Source organism: Anomaloglossus baeobatrachus, chromosome 8, assembly GCF_048569485.1.
Source record: "Anomaloglossus baeobatrachus isolate aAnoBae1 chromosome 8, aAnoBae1.hap1, whole genome shotgun sequence".
In the NCBI taxonomy this organism is placed as follows: Eukaryota; Metazoa; Chordata; class Amphibia; order Anura; family Aromobatidae; genus Anomaloglossus; species Anomaloglossus baeobatrachus.
The window spans coordinates 5,105,207-5,129,035 of record NC_134360.1 but is presented as its reverse complement, the minus strand read 5'-3'; the positions used below and the strand labels follow the sequence as shown (position 1 = coordinate 5,129,035).

Here is a 23,829-nt window from a genome sequence, read left to right as displayed (position 1 = left end):
CCCTATTTGCGCTTCTTTTTCCACAGTCTTTCGTATTGTTCTCTCCAGGCCCGTGGCAGAGCCAAGACGGTGCCACCAGTGCAACCTACCTGGACACTTCAAGGCCATGTGCCCTCAGCGTCCCAAGGCCCCGGCTCCGTCCCCGTCCCAAGGGCCGCCCAAGGTGTATTGTGTGGGTGGGGGTGGTGGTAGGTCCCTGGACAGCTTCCAACCTGTCACCGTCGGCCGGTCTGTGACCATAGGACTGCGAGACAGCGCCTCGGAGGTGACTCTGGTGCGGCCTGAGATGGTGTCCCCCCAAGACTTGATCCCTGGAAAAACCCTCGCTGTCTCCGGGATTGGAGGCACTGACCCGGCGCTGCCTGTTGCTGACATTTATGTGGACTGGGGCGCAGGGCGAGGGGTGAGGGAGGTGGGGGTAACTGATCGGATCCCTGCAAACGTGCTACTTGGGACAGATTTGGAGCAGATAACCTCCCAGTTTGGGCCCCAACCAAGGGCTGAACCTTCAGCCAGTACTGACATGACTCCTGACAATGTTAATGTGTTATCTATGAATGATGTAAGGGAGGAGGGAGTGAACTCTGATATTTCTGCTTGCATAGACACCATAGACACACACTCAGCTGCAGCTGTGACAGGGGAGGGGGTCAGAGAAAGGTGTGACAATGCCTCTACAAGTAACCAGCCTGTGAGCTGGGATCTGTTGCCCTCTGCAGGGATAAGCAGAGAGCAGGGTGCTGCAGGGGGAGGACCAGTGTGTGGGGTGGGGGCTACCACAGCAAATGTGGGGTCCCCAGAGATTTCACAGCGGGGTTCTGTTGCTGCAGGAGGGGAACAGGCAGGTGAGATTGGGGCCGGTCCAGGAGCGGAAGTGCTCCCAGGTAAGATCTCGGTGCATGGTTCCCCCACAACCGGGGTGTCAGGAAGCCAGGTAGGTCTGCCTGAACCGGCGACTTGGTCAGGAACGGAGGAGGAGCAGGCACGACCCACGGTCGCAGCGGCTGTGGCCGCTGTCACCCGCAGTGGGAGTGCTGGAAGCCAAGGGGCCTCCCGGAGGTCCGATAGCTCTTCCCCTTCTGACCAAGTGGCAGCCGAGTCAGGTGGAGGCCAGGACACAGGTCCCGGGGTACTGACCGAAGATGTGACAGTCTCGTCGATTCTGGCCACATCTAGTCAGGGGTTTCAGGCAGCGTTAGAAGCTGACGACAGCCTGAAAGCTCTTAAGGAGCAGGCGGCCCAGCCTCCCTCGGACTCGGACCCGGAGCGAGTGGTCTGGGACCAAGGACGGCTGTACCGGGCCACGGTCCAGCTGGGTTCACCGGAGGCGTGGCCCAGGGACCGACAGTTGGTGGTACCCTATCCGTTCCGGACGGAGTTGTTGCGGATCGCACATGAGATTCCGATGGCCGGACACCTAGGGATCGCTAAGACCAAGGCCAGGTTAAACCAGCATTTCTACTGGCCAAAAATGGGGGCCGATGTGGCTGCCTACTGCCGTTCGTGTGAAACCTGTCAGAGAGTGGGGAAGGCGGGGCCACGCCCCAAAGCCCCACTGGTATCTCTGCCCATCATCGATGAGCCTTTCAGGAGGGTGGCTGTGGATCTGGTCGGCCCGCTGGCCATCCCCAGCAGCTCCGGGAAACGCTTCATACTGACTGTAGTGGACTATGCCACCCGGTACCCAGAAGCAGTGGCCTTGTCGTCCATTCGGGCTGACAAGGTGGCCACCGCATTGCTGGAGATTTTCTCCCGAGTGGGTTTTCCCCAGGAAATGCTCACTGACCGGGGGACCCAATTCATGTCCCAGCTGATGGAGGCCCTCTGTAAGCAAGTCCAGGTGCGACATCTGGTGGCCAGCCCGTACCATCCACAGACTAATGGCCTGTGCGAGCGGTTCAATGGCACCTTAAAGCAGATGCTTAAGATGTTGGTCGACTCCCATGGGCGTGACTGGGAGCGGTATCTCCCACACCTGTTATTTGCTTACCGGGAAGTTCCACAGGCCTCAACAGGATTCTCACCGTTTGAGCTCCTGTACGGGCGACGTGTGCGGGGCCCCCTGGCTCTGGTGAAAGAGGCTTGGGAAGGGGATTTGGCCACCCCTGGAGTGTCGGTTATCGAGTATGTCATGCGCTTCCGGGACAAAATGCAGGCCTTGACGCAACTGGTACACGACAATATGGCTCAAGCCCAGGCCGATCAGAAGCGTTGGTACGACCAGAACGCTTGTGAGAGGACCTACCAAGTGGGTCAAAAGGTGTGGGTACTGGTCCCCGTACCACAGGACAAGCTTCAGGCAGCCTGGGAAGGCCCATACCTCGTGTACCAGCAGCTCAACCCTGTAACGTACCTGGTCACCCTGGACCCTGCCCGTGGAAGGCGGAAGCCCTTCCATGTGAACATGATGAAGGCCCATCATGAGCGGGAGGCATGTGCGCTCCCCGTGTGCAACCTGCCCGAGGAGGGAGAAGCGGAAACCCTCTTGGATATGCTAGCCCAGGTTAGGGCAGGCGGATCCATTGAGGATGTGGAGGTTGGCCACCAGCTCTTGGAAGACCAACGGTCCCAGCTGTGGGCCACCCTCCTCCCCTTCCGGGGGTTGTTTACCAACCAGCCCGGAAGGACTGACTTGGCTGTCCATCACGTGGACACTGGGGATCATCCCCCGATCCGGCGTTCAGCATATCGGGTCTCCCTGGAGGTGCAGCAACACATGCGCCAGGAGATTGACGAGATGCTGAAGCTGGGGGTGATCCAGGCATCCAACAGCGCTTGGGCCTCGCCTGTAGTCCTCGTCCCTAAGAAGGACAGAACCACTCGGTTCTGCGTGGACTACAGGGGGCTCAATGCTGTCACGGTCGCCGATGCGTACCCAATGCCACGCATCGATGACCTGCTCGATCAGTTGGCCGGGGCTCAGTACCTGACCATCATGGATCTGAGCCGGGGATATTGGCAGATCCCCCTGACTCGCAAGGCCAGGGAACGCTCTGCCTTTATTACCCCATTTGGACTATACGAGTCCACGGTGATGCCATTCGGGATGAGGAATGCCCCTGCCACTTTCCAGCGGATGGTCAACACCCTGCTCAAGGGACTTGAAGGGTACGCGGCCGCGTACCTAGATGACATTGCCGTCTTCAGTCCCACCTGGGAGGACCACCTAGAGCATCTAGCACAGGTGCTCAGGCGGATCCACCGGGCAGGTTTGACCATCAAGCCGGGAAAGTGTCAGCTGGCCATGAGCGAGGTCCAGTACCTCGGTCACCGGGTAGGTGGGAGAACACTGAAGCCCGAGCCTGAGAAAGTAGAAGCCATCGCATCCTGGCCCACCCCCAGGACCAAGAAGCAGGTGATGTCCTTCTTGGGGACCGCCGGGTACTATAGGAGGTTTGTTCCATGCTATAGTAGCCTGGCAAAGCCCTTGACGGACCTCACCAAGAAGAAGCTGCCCTCTGCAGTCGATTGGACAATGGACTGCGAGACAGCCTTCCGGGCCCTAAAGGACGCCCTGTCCAGCCCGCCCGTGCTACAGGCAGCCGACTTCACGCGGCCGTTTGTAGTACAGACCGACGCCAGTGACTTCGGCCTCGGTGCGGTGCTCAGCCAGGTGGACTCTGCGAGCCAAGAGCACCCAGTCTTGTACCTGAGCAGGAAGCTGTTACCAAGGGAAGTTGCCTATTCCACGATGGAGAAGGAGTGCCTGGCCATAGTGTGGGCCCTGCAGCGTCTGCAACCCTATCTATACGGGCGCCACTTCATCGTGGAGACGGACCACAATCCCCTCAGCTGGTTGCACACCGTCTCTGGGACGAATGGGCGATTGTTGCGATGGAGCCTTGCGCTCCAGCAATACAACTTCACCATTCGCCACAAAAGGGGCCGTGACCACGGTAACGCAGACGGGCTGTCCCGACAAGGAGAGGTCGCGGACGGGCGCACGGGGGAACACCGGAGTGTGCTGCCCCCTAGCGCCCTCAAAAGGGGGGAGGTGTGAGGCAAATCCCGGGATATGAAGATGAATTATGACTCCAGTCATAATCCCTCATCACTCCCTGGCAGTGCCCCCTCCCTTCTTGTTCTCAGTGTTCCACTTACACCTCCATGGCCATGTCCTGTGATATGGAGATGAGGTGGTGTGGGAACAATGGACACAGGATGACTCCCTGCCGTCACCCTGTAGTAGGAGCTGCTATCTAATTAGCAAGGCTCTGGAAGTAGCCAGACAGAACGACTCCAGTAAAAAATGGTTCATATCTCGCAAGCCATATTTCCGATAAATATGGCAACCATAAAAATGGTGTCTCCGCATGCGGACGATGCCGGCACACCCTTTTTATGGGAGCAGGACATTGGGAAATGCCCCAGGCGTGATATCAGCCAATGGGGAACTGGCAGACAGGTCATGAGTCCCCTCGTTCTGTAGCTAAATTCATAACTGTCACAATGAGAGCATTGGCGTCCGCCTACGACGCTCCCAGGCCAAGTTATGGCCATATTCCATGTTGTGGATTTTGTCCATAACTCCAGCCAGGGGTGGAGCAGTGCTCCCTGTGAGGTCACTAAGGTAGGAGGGGACCTGGATTTGTCCAGGTTGATAACCCTACTTCGGCCATTTTCCAGTGTTCTTTTCGCTGGGGGCACGTGTAGGAAACATCTGTGGGAAGGATCCTAGAAACCTGGGTACAGCGCCCCCCTGTGGCCAGACGCAACAAGGTAACTGCTGGAACTGTGTATGCCTGTTTGTAACCCATGCTTTGATTGTAACTGTACTCTGACATATGTATATTCTGTAGATTCCCTATTGTATATATTGTAGTTTCTAGTGTGCTTTAGGCTGATTAAATTATATAATTAATCTTGGGCTGTTCTGTTATCTCGATCTTGAATCCCACGTCTGTGTGTTCGGCTAATAGTTACCGTGAAGCGGTTGGTGGCAGCGAGTTGTGCCAAGGATTATTGTGGGGAGGCCAGTGAGATTCGGGGAGATTTTATATATTCCGCCCGCGGAGGTCGGGGGAATATATACCCTACTCTCACCGGGGACCCTTCAATAATCGGCATAAGTAGTATAGCGGCCTCCTTGCTTATTGTCGGGCAATTCCATAATTGGCCTGACTATAAGAGGGGCGCTAGAGAGCGCATCACGTGCTCTGTCTGTCGGTCGGGAGGTATAAAGGAGGGGTGACCCCCACTTGTTACCCCCCGATTGTGACGTACTGGTAGCCAGCACGGGGGATTTCTGAGTGACCCCCCCGGTGGTTTGTGACAAATAATAATAATAATTTTATTCATTTATATAGCGCTGTTAATTCCACAGTGCTTTACATACATTGGTAACACTATAACAATCAGCCAAAGCTTCGTTTGGGCGAAAGTCATTTAATGTGTAGAGTCGGGTTAAGGCTCTGCTTACATCTGTGCTGGAGGCTATGATAATCCACTAATTGCAGGGCACCAATGGCTAATCTGCCTTGTAATTGACTGTGGCATCTAAGAAGTTAAAATTGGCTGGGAGATCAAGCTGATCTCAGCCACCGAAGGAGGACGCCTGCTCCCCACTCGAGGAGGGCGCACGATCCCTACTGAAGCAGGGTGGCCGATCCCCCAACTCCAGGAGGGCGCCCGATCCCCCAACTCCAGGAGGGCGCCCGATCCCCCAACTCCAGGAGGGCGCCCGATCCCCCAACTCCAGGAGGGCGCCCGATCCCCCAACTCCAGGAGGGCGCCCGATCTCCCAACTCCAGGCGGGCGCCCGATCCCCCAACTCTAGGAGGGCGCCCGATCCCCCAACTCCAGGAGGGCGCCCGATCCCCCAACTCCAGGAGGGCGCTTGTTCCCATCTATGGGACACACTATGACGTTATTCTGCGGTTACAACATTGTAATTAGGACAGAATAGAAGGTCCATTTACAGGATGGAGTTAATAAAAGAAGGACTTGGACTCTTCACCATCGATCCTTATAGATGGGCTGTGGATGTAAAGGTGGACGCCAAGAAGATCCGATGCCTGCACTTATAGCTTAAGGAGAATGTACGTAAACTATTTAGGATGAGCTGGAATCTTCCCCATCTCAATGTCACATATCAGAACAGGAATTCAAGTTTACTACGCGGTTGTCAAGGAGAAATTCAGCGACTTCCCGGCTATGCACGGAGCAGAGCGCTACTAAAGGAAACTGCCGGCAGCGTGAAAGCCTCCCCTCCCCCACCCTCAGGGCTTCATGCAGTATATTCAGACTATAAACTACTGCAATAAAGCAATTACAAGTGAAAATATGGAATTACTGTCTGAGGAATTCTCCGATCCATCGCTGCAGTGGAATGAGATTTGCTTCAAAATAGTAAAATCTGTGTATCAGATTGGCCAGAACAAAATCCAGAAGCAGAGATGTCACCAGAAAGTGTCCCTCACCCCCACCTCATCCCCACCCTCACCTCATCCCCACCGCCGCCTACACAAAGCAGACAGCACCTCGGGCGATAGCATGGCTGACGTGAACCATCCCATGTTAGGCGCAGCAATCACCACCTCTGAACAGACCAGTGCGATCAGTGCCCCAAAAACCAGTGCAGAACCGAGAACCAGGCGAAACGCAAGCCAACGACACAGTGCAACTGGTGAATTAAAGGGATGAAACGCACTGGCCGCGGGGAGGTCAGACGAAGAAGAGGCAAACCGAAGTCACACTGAATGATCTCAAGAAACGATTCCAGTCCTTAAGGTGTAAAGCCTGCTTTACACGGTACGACCGATTGTGCGATTTCACAATCGATCGTACCCGCCCCCGTCCTTTTTGCGTCACGGGCAAATCGCTGCCCGTGTCGCACAAAGGTAGTAACCCCCGTCACACATACTTACCTCTCGTGCGACCTCGCTGTGGGCGGCGAACGTCCACTTCCTGGAGTGGTAGGGACGTTCGGCGTCACAGCGACGTCACACGGCCGCCGGCCAATTGAAGCGGAGGGGCGGAGATGAGCAGGATGTAAACATCCCGCCCACCTCCTTCCTTCCACATAGAGACGGCGGCGGCCGCGGGAGGCAGGTGAGCTGCTCATCGTTCCCGTGGTGTCACACGGAGCGACGTGTGCTACCACGGAAACGATGGTCAACTAAAGTAACCGATATTATGGAACCTAACGAGCAGTACACGACTCACGATTTGTGAGCGATACTGCGTCGCTAGGAGGTGTCACACAGGCCGGCATCGCCAGCGATGCCGGATGTGCGTCACAAAAACCGTGACCCCGACGATCTATCGCACGATAGATTGCCTGGTGTAAAGCAGCCTTAAACCTTGCAGGATATTTTTTTAATGAAATATAATATAATAATATAATATATACATACATACATACATACATACATACATATACACACACACACACACACACACAGTACAGAGCAAAAGTTTGGACACACCTTATTCCAAGGGTTTTCTTTATTTTCATGACAAAATTGTAGATTCACATTGAAGGCATCAAAACTATGAATTAACACATGTGGAATGAAATACTTAGGCTGTGTGCACACGTTGCGTTTTTTACCATGGAAACGCTGCGTTTAGAACCGCAGCGTTTCAGTGGCAAATTGCATGCGTTCAGCTTTCCCAGCAAAGTGTATGAGAAAGCCGAAAAATCAGTGCACACACTGCGTTTCTAAACGAAGCGTTTTGGATGCCAAAAATCGGTGCGGAAAGAAAAGCAGCATGTCACTTCTTTTGTGCGTTGTGGCTGCGTTCTCTCCCCCATTGAAATCAATGATGCGGGTCAGAACGCAGCTACAACGCAGTTCGCTGCTTTTTTGTTGCGGTCCGCGGGCTTTGTCGGCATACAGAACGCAGGTATTTACCTGGAAGTGAGGTCAAGAGGTTTCCTGTTGACCTCACTTCCTGGCAAAGTTCAGGAAAGCCCCCAGTGTCGCCAAAGTGCCCGCCCCGACCCCCCTCCCGAAAATCCAACATGGCCTCGCGCACAGCAGCGCACCGGCCGCCCTACTCCTCTGTTTCTGTCACATGTGCAATAACACATGCGACAGAAAACTGCTCCCCAGGCCCTGCCAGGTCACCCCTTATTCCCCCCGGTGTCCCCCGGTAACCCCCGTACCTGTCACAGCGCTGATCCCCCGCGGCCCCCTCCTCCTTCACAGTGCACGCCAGTCACATGTGCCGAGCAGCTGACAGCTTCCTGTGTTCAGTGTGAGCTCTCCGCTGGCTGCTGCTGCTCGGCACTCTGCAGCTGTGACCCGGGGAGAGTGGGTGCAGATTCTTTGCACCCACTCTCCTCAAATGGAGGGTCTGCACTACTAGAAAATGGGGGACACGTTCCCTGAGCGTGCCCCCCATATTCTAGAATGTCCAGAGGCGACGTGGGACGTTAAAAATGGATACTGCGGACCCAATTTTTCTTCTTTTCAATAAATTGGTGAAAGAGGACATGTTTTTGGGGAGTGTTTTTTCAAATAAATTTTTTTTTGGTTGTCAATTTTTTTTGCTATTACTGTCAATTAGTTATGTCTGGTATCAAATAGACGCTGGGACATCACTAATTGCTGGGCTTGATGCCAGGTGACATTACACATCTGGTATCAACCCCATTTATTACCCCGTTTGCCACCGCACCAGGGCGCGGGATGAGTTGGGGCTAAGCGCCAGGATTGGCGCATCTAATGGATGCGCCACTTCTGGGGCGGATGTGGCCTGCTATTTTTAGGCTGGGAAGAGTCCAATAACCATGGCTCTTCCCATCCTGAGAATACCAGACCCCAGCTGTCAGCTTCACCTTGGCTGGTGATCTAATTTGGGGGGGACCCCACGTTTTTTTTGTTTTGTTTTTTTTTAATTATTTATAAATAAAAAAACAAAAAAAAAAAACAGCTTGGGGAGCCCTCCAAATTGATCACCAGACAAGATGAAGCTGTCAGCTGTGGTTTGCAGGCTACAGCTGTCTGCTTTACCCTGACTGGCTATCAAAAATAGGGGGGACCCCACGTCATTTATTTTAATTTTTTTTTTTTTGGGCTAAATACAAGGCTAGGCACCCTTTAGTGCCACATGAAAGGAACTAAAGGGCGCCAGCTTAGAATATGCAGGGGGGGTGGGACGTTATATATATGTTTGACATCCATTCTCACATTTTAGGCTGTGTGCCCACAATCAGGGTTTGCAGCGTTATGGGCGCAGAGTGTTTTCACTGCGTCCATAACGCTGCGTTGTGCAATAGAAGCACAGTGGAAGGCATTTTAGAAATCCCGTGCCCACCACTCACATCTCTGCAGGAAGGCTGGCACTGTGTACTGGATGTACTGTGGCACTGTCACTGGATCATGTGGTCAAAAACGCACCTGAAGAAAATGCATGGAAAACGCACGAAAAACGCACGGAAAACGCACGGAAAACGCACGGAAAACGCATGCGTTTTTGATGCGTTTGTTCCAAAACACATTGTTTACAATTCTCCCCTCTGCCAGAGGGTGCGTTTTTTTCCGCGCTGCACATAGCCTTAAAGTGTAAAACAGCTGTAAATCTGTCTTATATTCTAGGTTCTTCACAGTCGCCGCCTTTTGCTTTGATTACTGCTTTGCACACTCTTGGCATTCTCTTGATGAGCTTCAAGAGGTAGTCACCGGAAATGGTTTTCACTTCACAGGTGCGCCCTGTCAGGTTTAATAAGTGGGATTTCTTGCCTTATAAATGGGGCTGGACCATCCGTTGTGTTGTGCAGAAGTCTGGTGGATACACAGCTGATTGTCCTACTGAATAGACTGTTAGAATTTGTATTATGGCAAGAAAAAAAGCAGCTAAGTAAAGAAAAACGAGTGGCCATCATTACTTTAAGAAATGAAGGTCAGTCAGTCCGAAAAATTGGAAATACTTTGAAAGTGTCCCCAAGTGCATTGGCAAAAACCGTCAAACGCTACAAAGAAACTGGCTCACATGAGGACCGCCCCAGGAAAGGAAGACCAAGAGCCACCTCTGCTGCAGAGGATAAGTTTATCCGAGTCACCAGCCTCAGAAATCGCAGGTTAACAGCAGCTTAGATTAGAGACCAGGTCAATGCCACACAGAGTTCTAGCAGCAGACACATCTCTAGAACAACTGTTAGGCTATGTGCACACGCTGCTTTTTTTACGCTGCGTTTTTGTGCGTTTTTAGCCGCTAAAAACGCACCCGCGGCAATAAAACGCATGCGTTTTTACCGCGATTTGGTGCGTTTTTGGCTGCGTTTTTGATCTCTGCGTTTTTCAATACATTGCATGGGGGGAAAACGCAGAAAAACGCAGGAAAGAATTGACATTCATTTTTTTAAGCTATAAAAACGCAGCTTAAAAAAAAAAAAAAAAAAAAAAAAAGTTGTGTGCGAACAGCAAAAATGAAAACTCAGACTTTGCTGGGGAAGCAAAGTCATGCAATTTTGAGGCCAAAAACGCCGTGAAAAACGCACTGTGTGCACATAGCCTTAAGAGGAGACTTTGTGCAGCAGACCTTCATGGTAAAATAGCTGCTAGGAAACCCCTGCTAAGGACAGGAACAAGCAGAAGAGAACACAAGGAATGGACATTAGACCAGTGGAAATCTGTGCTTTGGTCTGATGAGTCCAAATTTGAGATCTTTGGATCCAACCACCGTGTCTTTGTAGAAAAGGTGAACGGATGGACTCTACATGGCTGGTTCTCACTGTGAAGCATGGAGGAGGAGGTGTGATGGTGTGGGGGTACTTTGCTGGTGACACTGTTGGGGATTTATTCAAAATTGAAGGCATACTGAACCAGCATGGCTACCACAGCATCTTGCAGCGGCGTGCTATTCCATCCGGTTTGCATTTAGTTGGACTATCATTCATTTTTCAACAGGACAATGACCCCAAACACACCTCCAGGCTGTGTAAGGGCTATGTGACTAAGAAGCAGAGTGATGGGGTGCTACATCAGATGACCTGGCGTCCACAGTCACCAGACCTGAACCCAATCGAGATGGTTTGGGGTGAGCTGGACCGCAGAGTGAAGGCAAAAGGGCCAACAAGTGCTAAGCATCTCTGGGAACTCCTTCAAGACTGTCGGAAGACCATTTCCGGTGACTACCTCCTGAAGCTCATCAAGAGAATGCAAAGAGTTTGCAAAGCAGTAATCAAAGCAAAAGGCGGCTACTGTGAAGAACCTAGAATATAAGACATATTTTCAGTTGTTTCATACTTTTTTATTAAGTATTTTATTCCCTATGTGTTAATTCATAGTTTTGATGCCTCCCCTGTAACTGGAGCTCCTGCAATAGTCCCAGTTACAGAACAAAACCGTGAACTTTGCAGGATGTAAAGGCAGCCATACCCATACAGTAATGTGGGGGCCTCTCACAAAAGACGATGTTGGGGGAGATGAGGCTCAAGCAGGTTAAAACTCTTTAGTTATTCAGGAGATTAAGCTGCTGCCAGAGCCCTATGGCAGTGGCTTTCTCCGCTTTCCCCTTTGATAATGACAAATTGGCTGAGCTGAACGTTTATATGTATGGGGCTGTTGGGAGACCAGACCGTCGGCTGTATGATTATTAGGCCAAATGTATGGGGCCTGTAGACTGAGCTTTCACCCGGCAATCACCGGATCACTGGGAGCAATGGAAGAGGTGGCCAGACTGGTGTCTCTGGTGTATGCACAGCGCACGAGCAGCCGGGAAGGCAACAATCCACCTCCTCCCGGCCATTATCTCCCGTGGAGCATAAACACAATGCCGTACAAAAAAGCCTGTAAATGACAATGGTAAAAAGGTGGATTGGCGGCCATTAAAAGGGGTTGTCCACTATTTAGTACAATGATGATTTATCCCACGGATAAGTCATCAATATAAGATATGAGGGGATTGGACACCCGGCACCTGAACAGATCAGCTGTTATCAGCTCTGCCGGCGGCTGATGGAAACAATGTACGGAGCGGGGCCTACAGCTCTGTGTAATGCGTTTCCTCAAGTCCTGCAGCTCAGCTCTAAGGCTATGTGCCCACGGGACTATGTACCCGCGGATATATCCGCGTGTACGACCGCAGGTTTCCCGCAGCTGATCCCCGGAATACGCAGCTATCCATTGCTGCGGGATTCCAGCAAAACAGCTACGGTAAACCTGCGGACATTTGTGCGACTTACCTGCGGAAGTCCCAGCCTCTATCTCCATAGTGGAGACGTCCCGGCCTCTATGTCCATAGTGGAGAGGCGGGATTTCCGCAGGAATAATTGACATGCAGCTATGTGCGGCTGCGGGACATCCGCAGCCGTACATACCGCAGCATGGACACAGACACTCCCCATGTCCCATAGGATAACATGGGGAGTGTCTGTTGTGAGACAGGGGATATAGCTCAGCTGGGATCTTTGCGTTGGTCCAAGCGAGTGGCTATGGATTCACAGATGACAGCGGCAGGTTCCAAACAGATACGGCCACTGCCATGTTTATTGTGTACATTTATCCTTCAGTGTTACACATGCAAAAACAGGAAAATAAACGTCTAAGGCCGTCTGGCCACTAACAACAGAATGCTAACTACAAAATAAACCTATGTAACAAACAAAACAGTATTCTCTTACTGTGTGGGTTCCTCAGCACAGCCAGTGGAGGTATGGAGTCTCAGCCCCAGCAGCCATGAGCCTGTCCTGCTCTCCTCAGCACAGCCAGTGGAGGTATGGAGTCTCAGCCCCAGCAGCCATGAGCCTGTCCTGCTCTCCTCAGCACAGCCAGTGGAGGTATGGAGTCTCAGCCCCAGCAGCCATGAGCCTGTCCTGCTCTCCTCAGCACAGCAAGCAGAGGTATGGAGGCTCAGCCCCAGCAGCCATGAGCCTGGACTGCTCTCCTCAGCACAGCCAGTGGAGGTATGGAGTCTCAGCCCCAGCAGCCATGAGCCTGCACTGCTCTCCTCAGCACAGCCAGTGGAGGTATGGAGTCTCAGCCCCAGCAGCCATGAGCCTGCACTGCTCTCCTCAGCACAGCCAGTGGAGGTATGGAGTCTCAGCCCCAGCAGCCATGAGCCTGGACTGTTCTCCTCAGCACAGCCAGTGGAGGTATGGAGCCTCAGCACCAGCAGCCATGAGCCTGTACTGCTCTCCTCAGCACAGCAAGCAGAGGTATGGAGTCTCAGCCCCAGCAGCCATGAGCCTGGACTGCTCTCCTCAGCACAGCCAGTGGAGGTATGGAGCCTCAGCACCAGCAGCCATGAGCCTGTACTGCTCTCCTCAGCACAGCCAGTGGAGGTATGGAGTCTCAGCCCCAGCAGCCATGAGCCTGCACTGCTCTCCTCAGCACAGCCAGTGGAGGTATGGAGCCTCAGCACCAGCAGCCATGAGCCTGCACTGCTCTCCTCAGCACAGCCAGTGGAGGTATGGAGTCTCAGCCCAAGCAGCCATGAGCCTGGACTGCTCTCCTCAGCACAGCCAGTGGAGGTATGGAGTCTCAGCACCAGCAGCCATGAGCCTGTCCTGCTCTCCTCAGCACAGCCAGTGGAGGTATGGAGTCTCAGCCCCAGCAGCCATGAGCCTGGACTGCTCTCCTCAGCACAGCCAGTGGAGGTATGGAGTCTCAGCCCCAGCAGCCATCAGCCTGGACTGCTCTCCTCAGCACAGCCAGTGGAGGTATGGAGTCTCAGCCCCAGCAGCCATGAGCCTGTCCTGCTCTGCTCAGCACAGCCAGTGGAGGTATGGAGTCTCAGCCCCAGCAGCCATGAGCCTGTCCTGCTCTCCTCAGCACAGCCAGTGGAGGTATGGAGTCTCAGCCCCAGCAGCCATGAACCTGTCCTGCTCTCCTCAGCACAGCCAGTGGAGGTATGGAGTCTCAGCCCCAGCAGCCATGAGCCTGTCCTGCTCTCCTCAGCAGGCTCTCTGTTCTGAATGCCTCCTGATTATTTCAGCTGATCCAGTGAGGAATCAAAACCCTGGATTGAATGTGGAGAAGGGAGCAACTAGTCCCACTGCCATTCCTACTGATTGCTCCAGGAAAAGCCGAGCCCAAAATTACACTGAAATAAACAGGTTTCAGTGACTACCTTATTGCTGAGCCAGACATAACTTTCCCAACTTTTCCCAGCCCATTTGCATGGGCCAACCGCTCCACAATCAATACATGGAGACATATGAAATGAACCGAGGGGAAACATACCTGTTCTCTAGTACTTCTCCCCTCGGCATCTCACACTGTACTTGCTGAAACCTGCAGATTTATCTAGAAAATTAAGATAAATCCGCAGGTTTTCCGCGGCAAAATCCGCAGAAGCAAGCTCCCGTGGGCAAATAGCCTTATTGTCCGAGTTCCGTCACTAACGGAGTAAAGAGCCGCAGTACTCCGCTCCGTGCACCACTTACATATCCTCAACGCCAAAAGCGATAACTGCTGATCGGTGGGATGCAAAAGTATTGGACCCCTGGAGATGATGAGCTATTCTAACAAGAAGTCACAAATTTAATAGTGGACAACCCCTTTATTGGATTACACCGAGAGCTAAACTTTGGGGTCTTCCATTTTAGTAACAATCTATTAGGGTCAATAACCCCATGGCCCTTTGTACAAAATGTGCTAAATAGGTGCACAGACTGATCCCTTCAGTGATCATTAGTCAAAGAACTTAGGGATTGGGAATGGGGGTGTGAAGTGAAGGTTGATGGTAAAAGGTCAAACTTAAGTCAATTAGTTATAAATTGTCCCACAGCAGCCGCAAAACCAGTGTCATGGCTGCCAGGGTCTAGTAATGAGTGATGCAGAAGGTGTGCAAACAGGCTGAACAAACAAGTCACCCGAAAGTTCAGGTGTTATTGACATAGGTGCAGCTGTGAAAAACGAATCAAGTGTCACCAGACGCCGGATCGCTTACACAAAGCTAGTAACGGCCTTGGGAAACATAAATATATGAGCCGTGCGCTGCCGGAGAACACCGGCCGTCCACAGGAAAGTCCAACAAGTATCACCGATGAGCTGTGCGCTGCCAGAGAACACCGGCCGTCCATAAGAGACTCCAACAAGTATCACCGATGAGCCGTGCACTGCCAGAGAACACCGGCCGTCCATAAGAGACTCCAACAAGTATCACCGATGAGCCGTGCACTGCCAGAGAACACCGGCCGTCCATAAGAGACTCCAACAAGTATCACTGATGAGTCGTGCACTGCCAGAGAACACCGGCCGTCCAGAAGAGACTAACAATTATCACCGATGAGCCGTGCACTGCCAGAGAACACCGGCCGTCCATAAGAGACTCCAACAAGTATCACCGATGAGCCATGCACTGCCAGAGAACACCGGCCGTCCACAGGAAAGTCCAACAAGTATCACCGATGAGCCGTGCACTGCCAGAGAACACCGGCCGTCCATAAGAGACTCCAACAAGTATCACCGATGAGCCGGGCACTGCCGGAGAACACCGGCCGTCCATAAGAGACTCCAACAAGTATCACCGATGATCCGTGCACTGCCAGAGAACACCGGCAGTCCACAGGAGACTCCAACAAGTATCACCGATGAGCCGTGCACTGCCGGAGAACACCGGCCGTCCATAAGAGACTCCAACAAGTATCACCGATGAGCCGTGCACTGCCAGAGAACACCGGCCGTCCATAAGAGACTCCAACAAGTATCACCGATGAGCCGGGCACTGCCGGAGAACACCGGCCGTCCATAAGAGACTCCAACAAGTATCACCGATGAGCCGTGCACTGCCAGAGAACACCGGCAGTCCACAGGAGAGTCCAACAAGTATCACCGATGAGCCATGCACTGTCAGAGAACACCGGCCGTCCATAAGAGACTCCAACAAGTATCACCGATGATCCGTGCGCTGCCGGAGAACACCAGCCGTCCACAGGAGAGTCCAATAAGCGTCACCGATGAGCCGTGCACTGCCGGAGAACAACGGCAGTCCACAGGAGAGTCCAACAAGTATCACCGATGAGCCGTGCACTGCCGGAGAACACCGGCCGTCCATAAGAGACTCCAACAAGTATCACCGATGATCCGTGCGCTGCCAGAGAACACCGGCCATCCACCGGAGAGTCCAACAAGTATCACCGATGAGCCGTGCGCTGCCGGAGAACACCGGACGTCCACAGGAGAGTCCAACAAGCGTCACCGATGAGCCGTACACAGCCGGAGAACACTGGCCGTCCACCAGAGAATCCAACAAGCGTCACCGACATAAATATATGAGCCGTGCACTGCCGGAGAACACCGGCCGTCCACAGGAGAGTCCAACAAGTGTCACCAACATAAATGCTCCAAATCTATGGAAAAAATACAACTGCGACGTCTCATTCATCCAAAATGATCCCAGTGATGGAAGGCAGTGAAGTCCAGAATATTGATGCAGCACCAGAGAAGAGCTGGACGCAGAGGAATGCTCGATGCTTGATGTAGGCCACAAGAAGAAAGGTGGCAGAGAAGTCTGAAAAGTAGGAAGGTGCAGCACGGAGGAGAGAGTTATAGAATACTAAGTAGCTTTTCTATTTCGTTTTACAAGAAACCAATAACCTGAGTAACAGCAGTCAGTGAGAAGGGAATCCGGGGCATGACCGTGCAGGCACGCGGCCATTCTCACCGATACGGCGTCCGAATTCAGCCTACCGCAATGCCAGATCACAGGAGTCTGTCATTCAAGCTGATGTGACATAGGAGGGTTTCCATCTATACGCTGCACGGACCTTACAGCCAGCCAAAAAAGTACCGACACCCCATGGGCAAAAGTGCTGGGCCTCACAGTCATTCAATTCAGGTATTTTATTACAAACACTGTGCCTGCCAGGAGCTTCATTGCCGATCAGCTGCAGCAGACGTACATCACCAAGCACAATGCCGAGCCGTGCATCACCAAGCACAATGCCGAGCCGTACATCACCAAGCACAATGCCGAGCATCACCAAGCACAATGCCGAGCCGTACATCACCAAGCACAATGCCGAGCCGTGCATCAAGCACAATGCCGAGCCGTACATCAAGCACAATGCCGAGCCGTACATCACCAAGCACAATGCAGAGCCATACATCACCAAGCACAATGCAGAGCCGTACATCACTAAGCACAATGCAGAGCCGTACATCACCAAGCACAATGCCGAGCCGTACACCACCAAGCACAATGCCGAGCCATACACCACCAAGCACAATGCCGAGCCGTACACCACCAAGCACAATGCCGAGCCGTACACCACCAAGCACAATGCCGAGCCGTACACCACCAAGCACAATGCCGAGCCGTACACCACCAAGCACAATGCCGAGCCGTACACCACCAAGCACAATGCCGAGCCATACACCACCAAGCACAATGCTGAGCTGTATATCACCAAGCACAATGCCGAGCCATACACCAAGCACAATGCTGAGCCATACATCACCAAGCACAATGCTGAGCCGTACACCACCAAGCAAAATGCCGAGCCATACATCACCAAGCACAATGCCGAGCCGTACATCACCAAGCACAATGCCGAGCCGTACATCACCAAGCACAATGCCGAGCCGTACATCACCAAGCATAATGCCGAGCCGTACATCACCAAGCACAATGCCGAGCCGTACATCACCAAGCACAATGCCGAGCCCTACATCACCCAGCACAATGCCGAGCCGTACATCACCAAGCACAATGCCGAGCCATACATAACCAAGCACAATGCTGAGCTGTATATCACCAAGCACAATGCCGAGCCATACACCACCAAGCACAATGGTGAGCTGTACATCACCAAGTACAATGCCAGGCCGTACTGTTGTGAATGTCAGTTATGCTTTTGCTGCTGTGAGGCTCCCTCTTGTGGCCAGGAATGGTTTGGACAGAGACCAGGTGTGTTGAGCAATGGGCGTTTCCATTGCTAACTCTCTGCCTATTTAAACCCTGGTCTGCTGGCAGGCTATGCCGGATGTCAGTTGTTCTTTGTTCACCAGCCTGCTCCATCCTGCTCCAGACCACATATACCCCAGATAAGTGCTTGGCTCTTTATTTGTTGTTTGGTTCTTTTTGTTCTTATCTGAGTTTGTCATTTGCTGTGGTTGTTTTCAGTTTATTTGCATGCAGGAATCTTCCTAGTTGCTTAGCTGGGAAGCTCCCTGCAGCTATGTTTGGAGTATTGCTCCTATAGATCCATGTGTTTGTTGCTTCTTGAATTTGTAATGGTTCCTGCTTTCTGTTCATTGGTATGACAAGAGCGCCTGGTATAGGACGGAGTTCAGATCTAGCGATCTGAGGGCTTTTTTGTACTATCAGGTTTTTGGATTTTTGTAGGGTTTTTCTCTGGCCACCATCAGTCCCTTTCCTATCCTTTCCCATTTAGTTAGTGGGGGCCTCACCTTTTGCTAATCCTATCTTCTGTGTCTTGTGTTTTCCTATATCACCGCAGTCTTTGAATGTGGGGGGCTTGCTATTCTTGTCTATTTTCTGAGGCAGAGAGTTATTCATCTTTCCGTCCTTTATGATAGCTAGTTCTCCGGCTGGGTTCGCGGTGCACAGGATGTTAGTTCACCCCTCGGCTACTTCTAGTGTTGTTGGTTAGTAAGGGGAGGTCGGCCAGATTAGTTGCCAATGCTCTTGTCACCTTTTACCAATGGTTTATGGTGGTCTTCCATGGTTCCGGATCATAACAGTACATCACCAAGCACAATGCCGATGTTGGATGGAGTGGACACTGGAGGAGACCTGTTCAGTGCAGGTTCTCTATCTGGTGATCTGATCATCTGATGGACGAGTCTGGTGGAGAATGGATGCCGCTATGCAGATGAATAAAGCCCCTTATCCAATGCCTGCAAACCTTAATACTTCAGCATAAAAGCCCCTGTGAACAATTGTGGCTTTGGGGAAGAGCCTTTTCTGTTCCCAATGACTGGGTGCGGTGCACAAAAGGGGGATGAGGAATGGGGAATGAGGAATGGGGAATGGTGAATGAGGAATGAGGAACGGGGAATGAGGAATGGTGAATGAGGAATGGGGAATGGTGAATGAGGAATGGTGAATGAGGAATGGTGAATGAGGAATGAGGAATGGTGAATGAGGAATGGTGAATGAGGAATGGGGAATGGTGAATGAGGAATGGTGAATGAGGAATGGTGAATGAGGAATGGGGAATGAGGAATGAGGAATGGGGAATGAGGAATGGTGAATGAGGAATGGGGAATGGTGAATGAGGAATGAGGAATGGTGAATGAGGAATGGTGAATGAGGAATGGTGAATGAGGAATGGTGAATGAGGAATGGTGAATGAGGAATGAGGAATGGGGAATGGGGAATGAGGAATGGGGAATGGGGAATGAGGAATGGGGAATGAGGAATGGGGAATGCGGAATGGGGAATGAGGAATGGTGAATGGTGAATGAGGAATGGTGAATGAGGAATGAGGAATGGGGAATAAGGAATGGGGAATGAGGAATGGGGAATGGGGAATGAGGAATGGTGAATGAGGAATGGTGAATGAGGAATGAGGAATGAGGAATGGGGAATGAGGAATGGGGAATGAGGAATGGTGAATGAGGAATGGTGAATGAGGAATGAGGAATGGGGAATGAGGAATGGGGAATGAGGAATGGGGAATGGGGAATGGGGAATGAGGAATGGGGAATGGTGAATGAGGAATGGTGAATGAGGAATGGTGAATGAGGAATGGGGAATGAGGAATGGGGAATGAGGAATGGGGAATGAGGAATGGGGAATGAGGAATGGGGAATGGGGAATGGGGAATGGGGAATAAGGAATGGTGAATGGGGAATGGTGAATAAGGAATGGTGAATGAGGAATGGTGAATAAGGAATGGTGAATGGGGAATGGTGAATAAGGAATGGTGAATGAGGAATGGTGAATAAGGAATGGTGAATGGGGAATGGTGAATAAGGAATGGTGAATGGGGAATGGTGAATGAGGAATGGGGAATGAGGAATGGGGAATGAGGAATGGGGAATGGGGAATGGGGAATGGGGAATGAGGAATGGTGAATGAGGAATGGTGAATGAGGAATGGTGAATGAGGAATGGTGAATGAGGAATGGTGAATGATTAATGAGGAATGATTGGCCCCCGGATTAGCGCTTTGCTGGCTGCTAATAATGTTAAGACAGATAAATATGGAGCCGACCTCCATCGTACAGGAGTAGGTGACATTTTAGGCTTTGTTCTGGGGCCTCATCTGTTTTTTGGTTTTGCTGTTTTTTCGGGCAGGTTTCGGATGGAGGGGGGGGGGATTGAAGAAACAAACGAGCCAAAAAATGCAGCATCAGATACCGCATATGAGGAGGCACCAAAACCTGGGGGGCAACATCTGCATAACTGGGGCGCGGGGCGTCCGGCACCAACACACGGCGGCTTTATACTGAAAGCTTTATATCACGATGTATACGCTTCTGAGGTAAATGGGGCTGCGACACCTGCGCCCCACAGTCTGGGGGGTCTTCTCCATCTACCACCTTTATATATCGGGGTCTCCATGACACTAAGTCCTATGTGACAAGAGAAAACCATACTCACGTTTTTCATCATCTGCGTGGACTAAAGATGCCGCTCTCGACAGTACGTCTAATGGAGTCTCCATCCCTGGGAAGACCCTATAAAAAGAAACATGGGATTAGATACAAGGAATGTAGGAAGGATTTATATGGCACCCGGAGTCACAGAGCCGATACCGGGGGAAGATATGGGCAGAATTATGGACCCCCCCCCCCCCCCCTCATACAAGGAATCTGTCAGCAGGTTTTTGCCACCTAACCCGAGAGCAGCATAACATAGGGGCAGAGATCCTGATTCCAACAATGTGTCACTTACTGGGCTGCTTGGTGGAGTTTTGATAAAATCACTGTTTAATTAGCAGGAGATCATTACATGACTACTTGGCGTGCTGCAGGTAGTCCAGCATATTCATCAGCTCTGTATAACTGCGAGATCTGCAGCAGAGGAGACAGACAGCTCAGTAAGTGACACGTTGATGGAATCAGGGTCTCTGTCTCTACATCATGCTGCTCTCAGATGGTGGAGCAAAAACCTGCTGTATGTGTGAATTAGGACGTATTCAGGTAAAATATTCAGGTTACATGATGAGGGACAGGATACAAAGAAAGTAGAAAAATGAAAGTCAGGAACACTTTTTCCAGCGGAGTAAGATCTGCACCGGTGACGCCGCGTTCACAGGATTAACCAAATGCAATTCTATTGTGTCATAAAACAGGAATCATTACCAGATTAGGGACCATCCAGAAACCAACCACAGCACACAGTCAACCAGAGCGCAGCTCCGCAGGGCAGCGTTAACTATTCCACACCAGATTAACATATTGTACACAGAAATATAAACAAAGTATTCCAGATCTGTATTCATTCATTATATATAGATAGATAGATAGATAGATAGATAGATAGATAGATAGATATATGGTGGATGGGCTCTCACACACAGATCTGCGTCGCTGTCAGGTCCTCACCATTCCAGCTGCATTGCACTGCGGCTCTCACACACAGATCTGTGTCGCTGTCAGGTCCTCACCATTCCAGCTGCATTGCACTGCGGCTCTCACACACAGATCTGCGTCGCTGTCAGGTCCTCACCATTCCAGCTGCATTACACTGCGGCTCTCACACACAGATCTGCGTCGCTGTCAGGTCCTCACCATTCCAGCTGCATTGCACTGCGGCTCTCACACACAGATCTGCGTTGCTGTCAGGTCCCTCGCCGTTCCAGCTGCATTGCACTGCGGCTCTCACACACAGATCTGTGTCGCTGTCAGGTCCCTCGCCGTTCCAGCTGCATTGCACTGCGGCTCTCACACACAGATCTGCGTCGCTGTCAGGTCCTCACCATTCCAGCTGCATTGCACTGCGGCTCTCACACACAGATCTGCGTTGCTGTCAGGTCCCTCATCATTCCAGCTGCATTGCACTGCGGCTCTCACACACAGATCGGATACCAGAATCCCTCCGCACTAGTGATACTGCTTCCAGTCACCAGGGGGAGCCACCGCTGTAGAACGCAGGGGACCTGACAGTGAGGCAGATTTGTATGTGAGAGCCCATTCACTTGCCAACTCTAATTGTTTGGGGTCTGGTAAGTGTGATTCTTTTGGGGGGTGTCTGCTTTCTTTTGGGGGTAAACTTAGCAGTATATTGAGAATAATAAATGTTGCTCCAGAATATCATGGCATGATTATATGTGAATAAATGTGGCTTGTTGATGGGAAAATTAAGACATCTCTTGAATAAGCCCTAGCGCATCTTCTGGGGAACACAGTAGATCATGACACATCAATAAAAGGGAACTGCAGGCAATCAAGAGCGTGGGCCACCAGCCAAGGGGATAAATCAGCAGTACGGGGTCTGTGGGACCATCACACATCAGAAAGCCGGGTACCCAGATCTCCGTCCTGCCTGTGACAGCTCCACATCCGAGCAGAGGTGATCAGGAGGGGTACACAGCACAAAATGCAGTACTGTGATAGGGCAATGCCTTCACCCCTCTGTCCATGCTTCTTGCCCCAGGCGTGCGGCCCCAGTTCTGCGCATAATGGGGCGAGGGGCTGGTATGGATGCGGCCGGATTTCCCATCTACACTGTGACTGGCTACAAGCCGTTCAATCTGTACATGAAGCACGCACTGATCAGCGCAATGTGATGACGCCTCACCCCCTTCACTTGCATTGTAACACGCTGCAAATAGCCTGTAACATGCAGACAGCAGATACACAGCAGATACACAGCAGATACACAGCAGATACACAGCAGATACACAGCGTGTCCGCCACCTGTGACCGGGCCCCAGACATTGCTTTATACACAGCGTATCCGCCACATGTGAACGGGCCCCAGACATTGCTTTATACACAGCGTATCCGCCACCTGTGAACGGGCCCCAGACATTGCTTTATACACAGCGTATCCGCCACATGTGAACGGGCCCCAGACATTGCTTTATAGACAGCGTATCCGCCACATGTGAACGGGCCACAGACATTGCTTTATACACAGCGTATCCGCCACATGTGAACGGGCCCCAGACATTGCTTTATAGACAGCGTATCCGCCACCTGTGAACGGGCCCCAGACATTGCTTTATACACAGCGTATCCGCCACATGTGAACGGGCTCCAGACATTGCTTTATACACAGCGTATCCGCCACATGTGAACGGGCCCCAGACATTGCTTTATACACAGCGTATCCGCCACCTGTGACCAGGCCCCAGACATTGCTTTATACACAGCGTATCCGCCACATGTGACCGGGCCCCAGACATTGCTTTATACACAGCATATCCGCCACCTGTGAACGGGCCCCAGACATTGCTTTATACACAGCATATCCGCCACCTGTGAACGGGCCCCAGACATTGCTTTATACACAGCATATCCGCCACCTGTGACCGGGCCCCAGACATTGCTTTATACACAGCATATCCGCCACCTGTGAACGGGCCCCAGACATTGCTTTATACACAGCATATCTGCCACATGTGACCGGGCCCCAGACATTGCTTTATAGACAGCGTATCCGCCACATGTGAACGGGCTCCAGACATTGCTTTATACACAGCATATCTGCCACATGTGAACGGGCCCCAGACATTGCTTTATAGACAGCGTATCCGCCACATGTGAACGGGCTCCAGACATTGCTTTATACACAGCGTATCTGCCACATGTGACCGGGCCCCAGACACTGCTTTATACACAGCGTATCTGCCACATGTGAACGGGCTCCAGACATTGCTTTATACACAGCGTATCTGCCACCTGTGACCGGGCCCCAGACACTGCTTTATACACAGCGTATCTGCCACATGTGACCGGGCCCCAGACACTGCTTTATACACAGCGTATCTGCCACATGTGAACGGGCCCCAGACATT

At 51.9% G+C, this 23,829-nt stretch overlaps 1 protein-coding gene across 2 annotated transcripts in view; it reads right to left on the bottom strand.

Moving 5' to 3' along the window:
- VGLL4 (vestigial like family member 4) overlaps nucleotides 1-23,829 on the bottom strand; it is a 160,328-nt gene that overhangs the window by 115,646 nt on the left and 20,853 nt on the right. For both annotated transcript variants that reach the window (XM_075321264.1, XM_075321262.1), the window contains exon 2: nucleotides 20,466-20,542. In XM_075321264.1, the coding sequence (XP_075177379.1) occupies nucleotides 20,466-20,529 (64 nt within the window). In that variant the 5' untranslated portion in view covers nucleotides 20,530-20,542. The remainder of the gene's footprint in view (nucleotides 1-20,465; nucleotides 20,543-23,829) is intronic.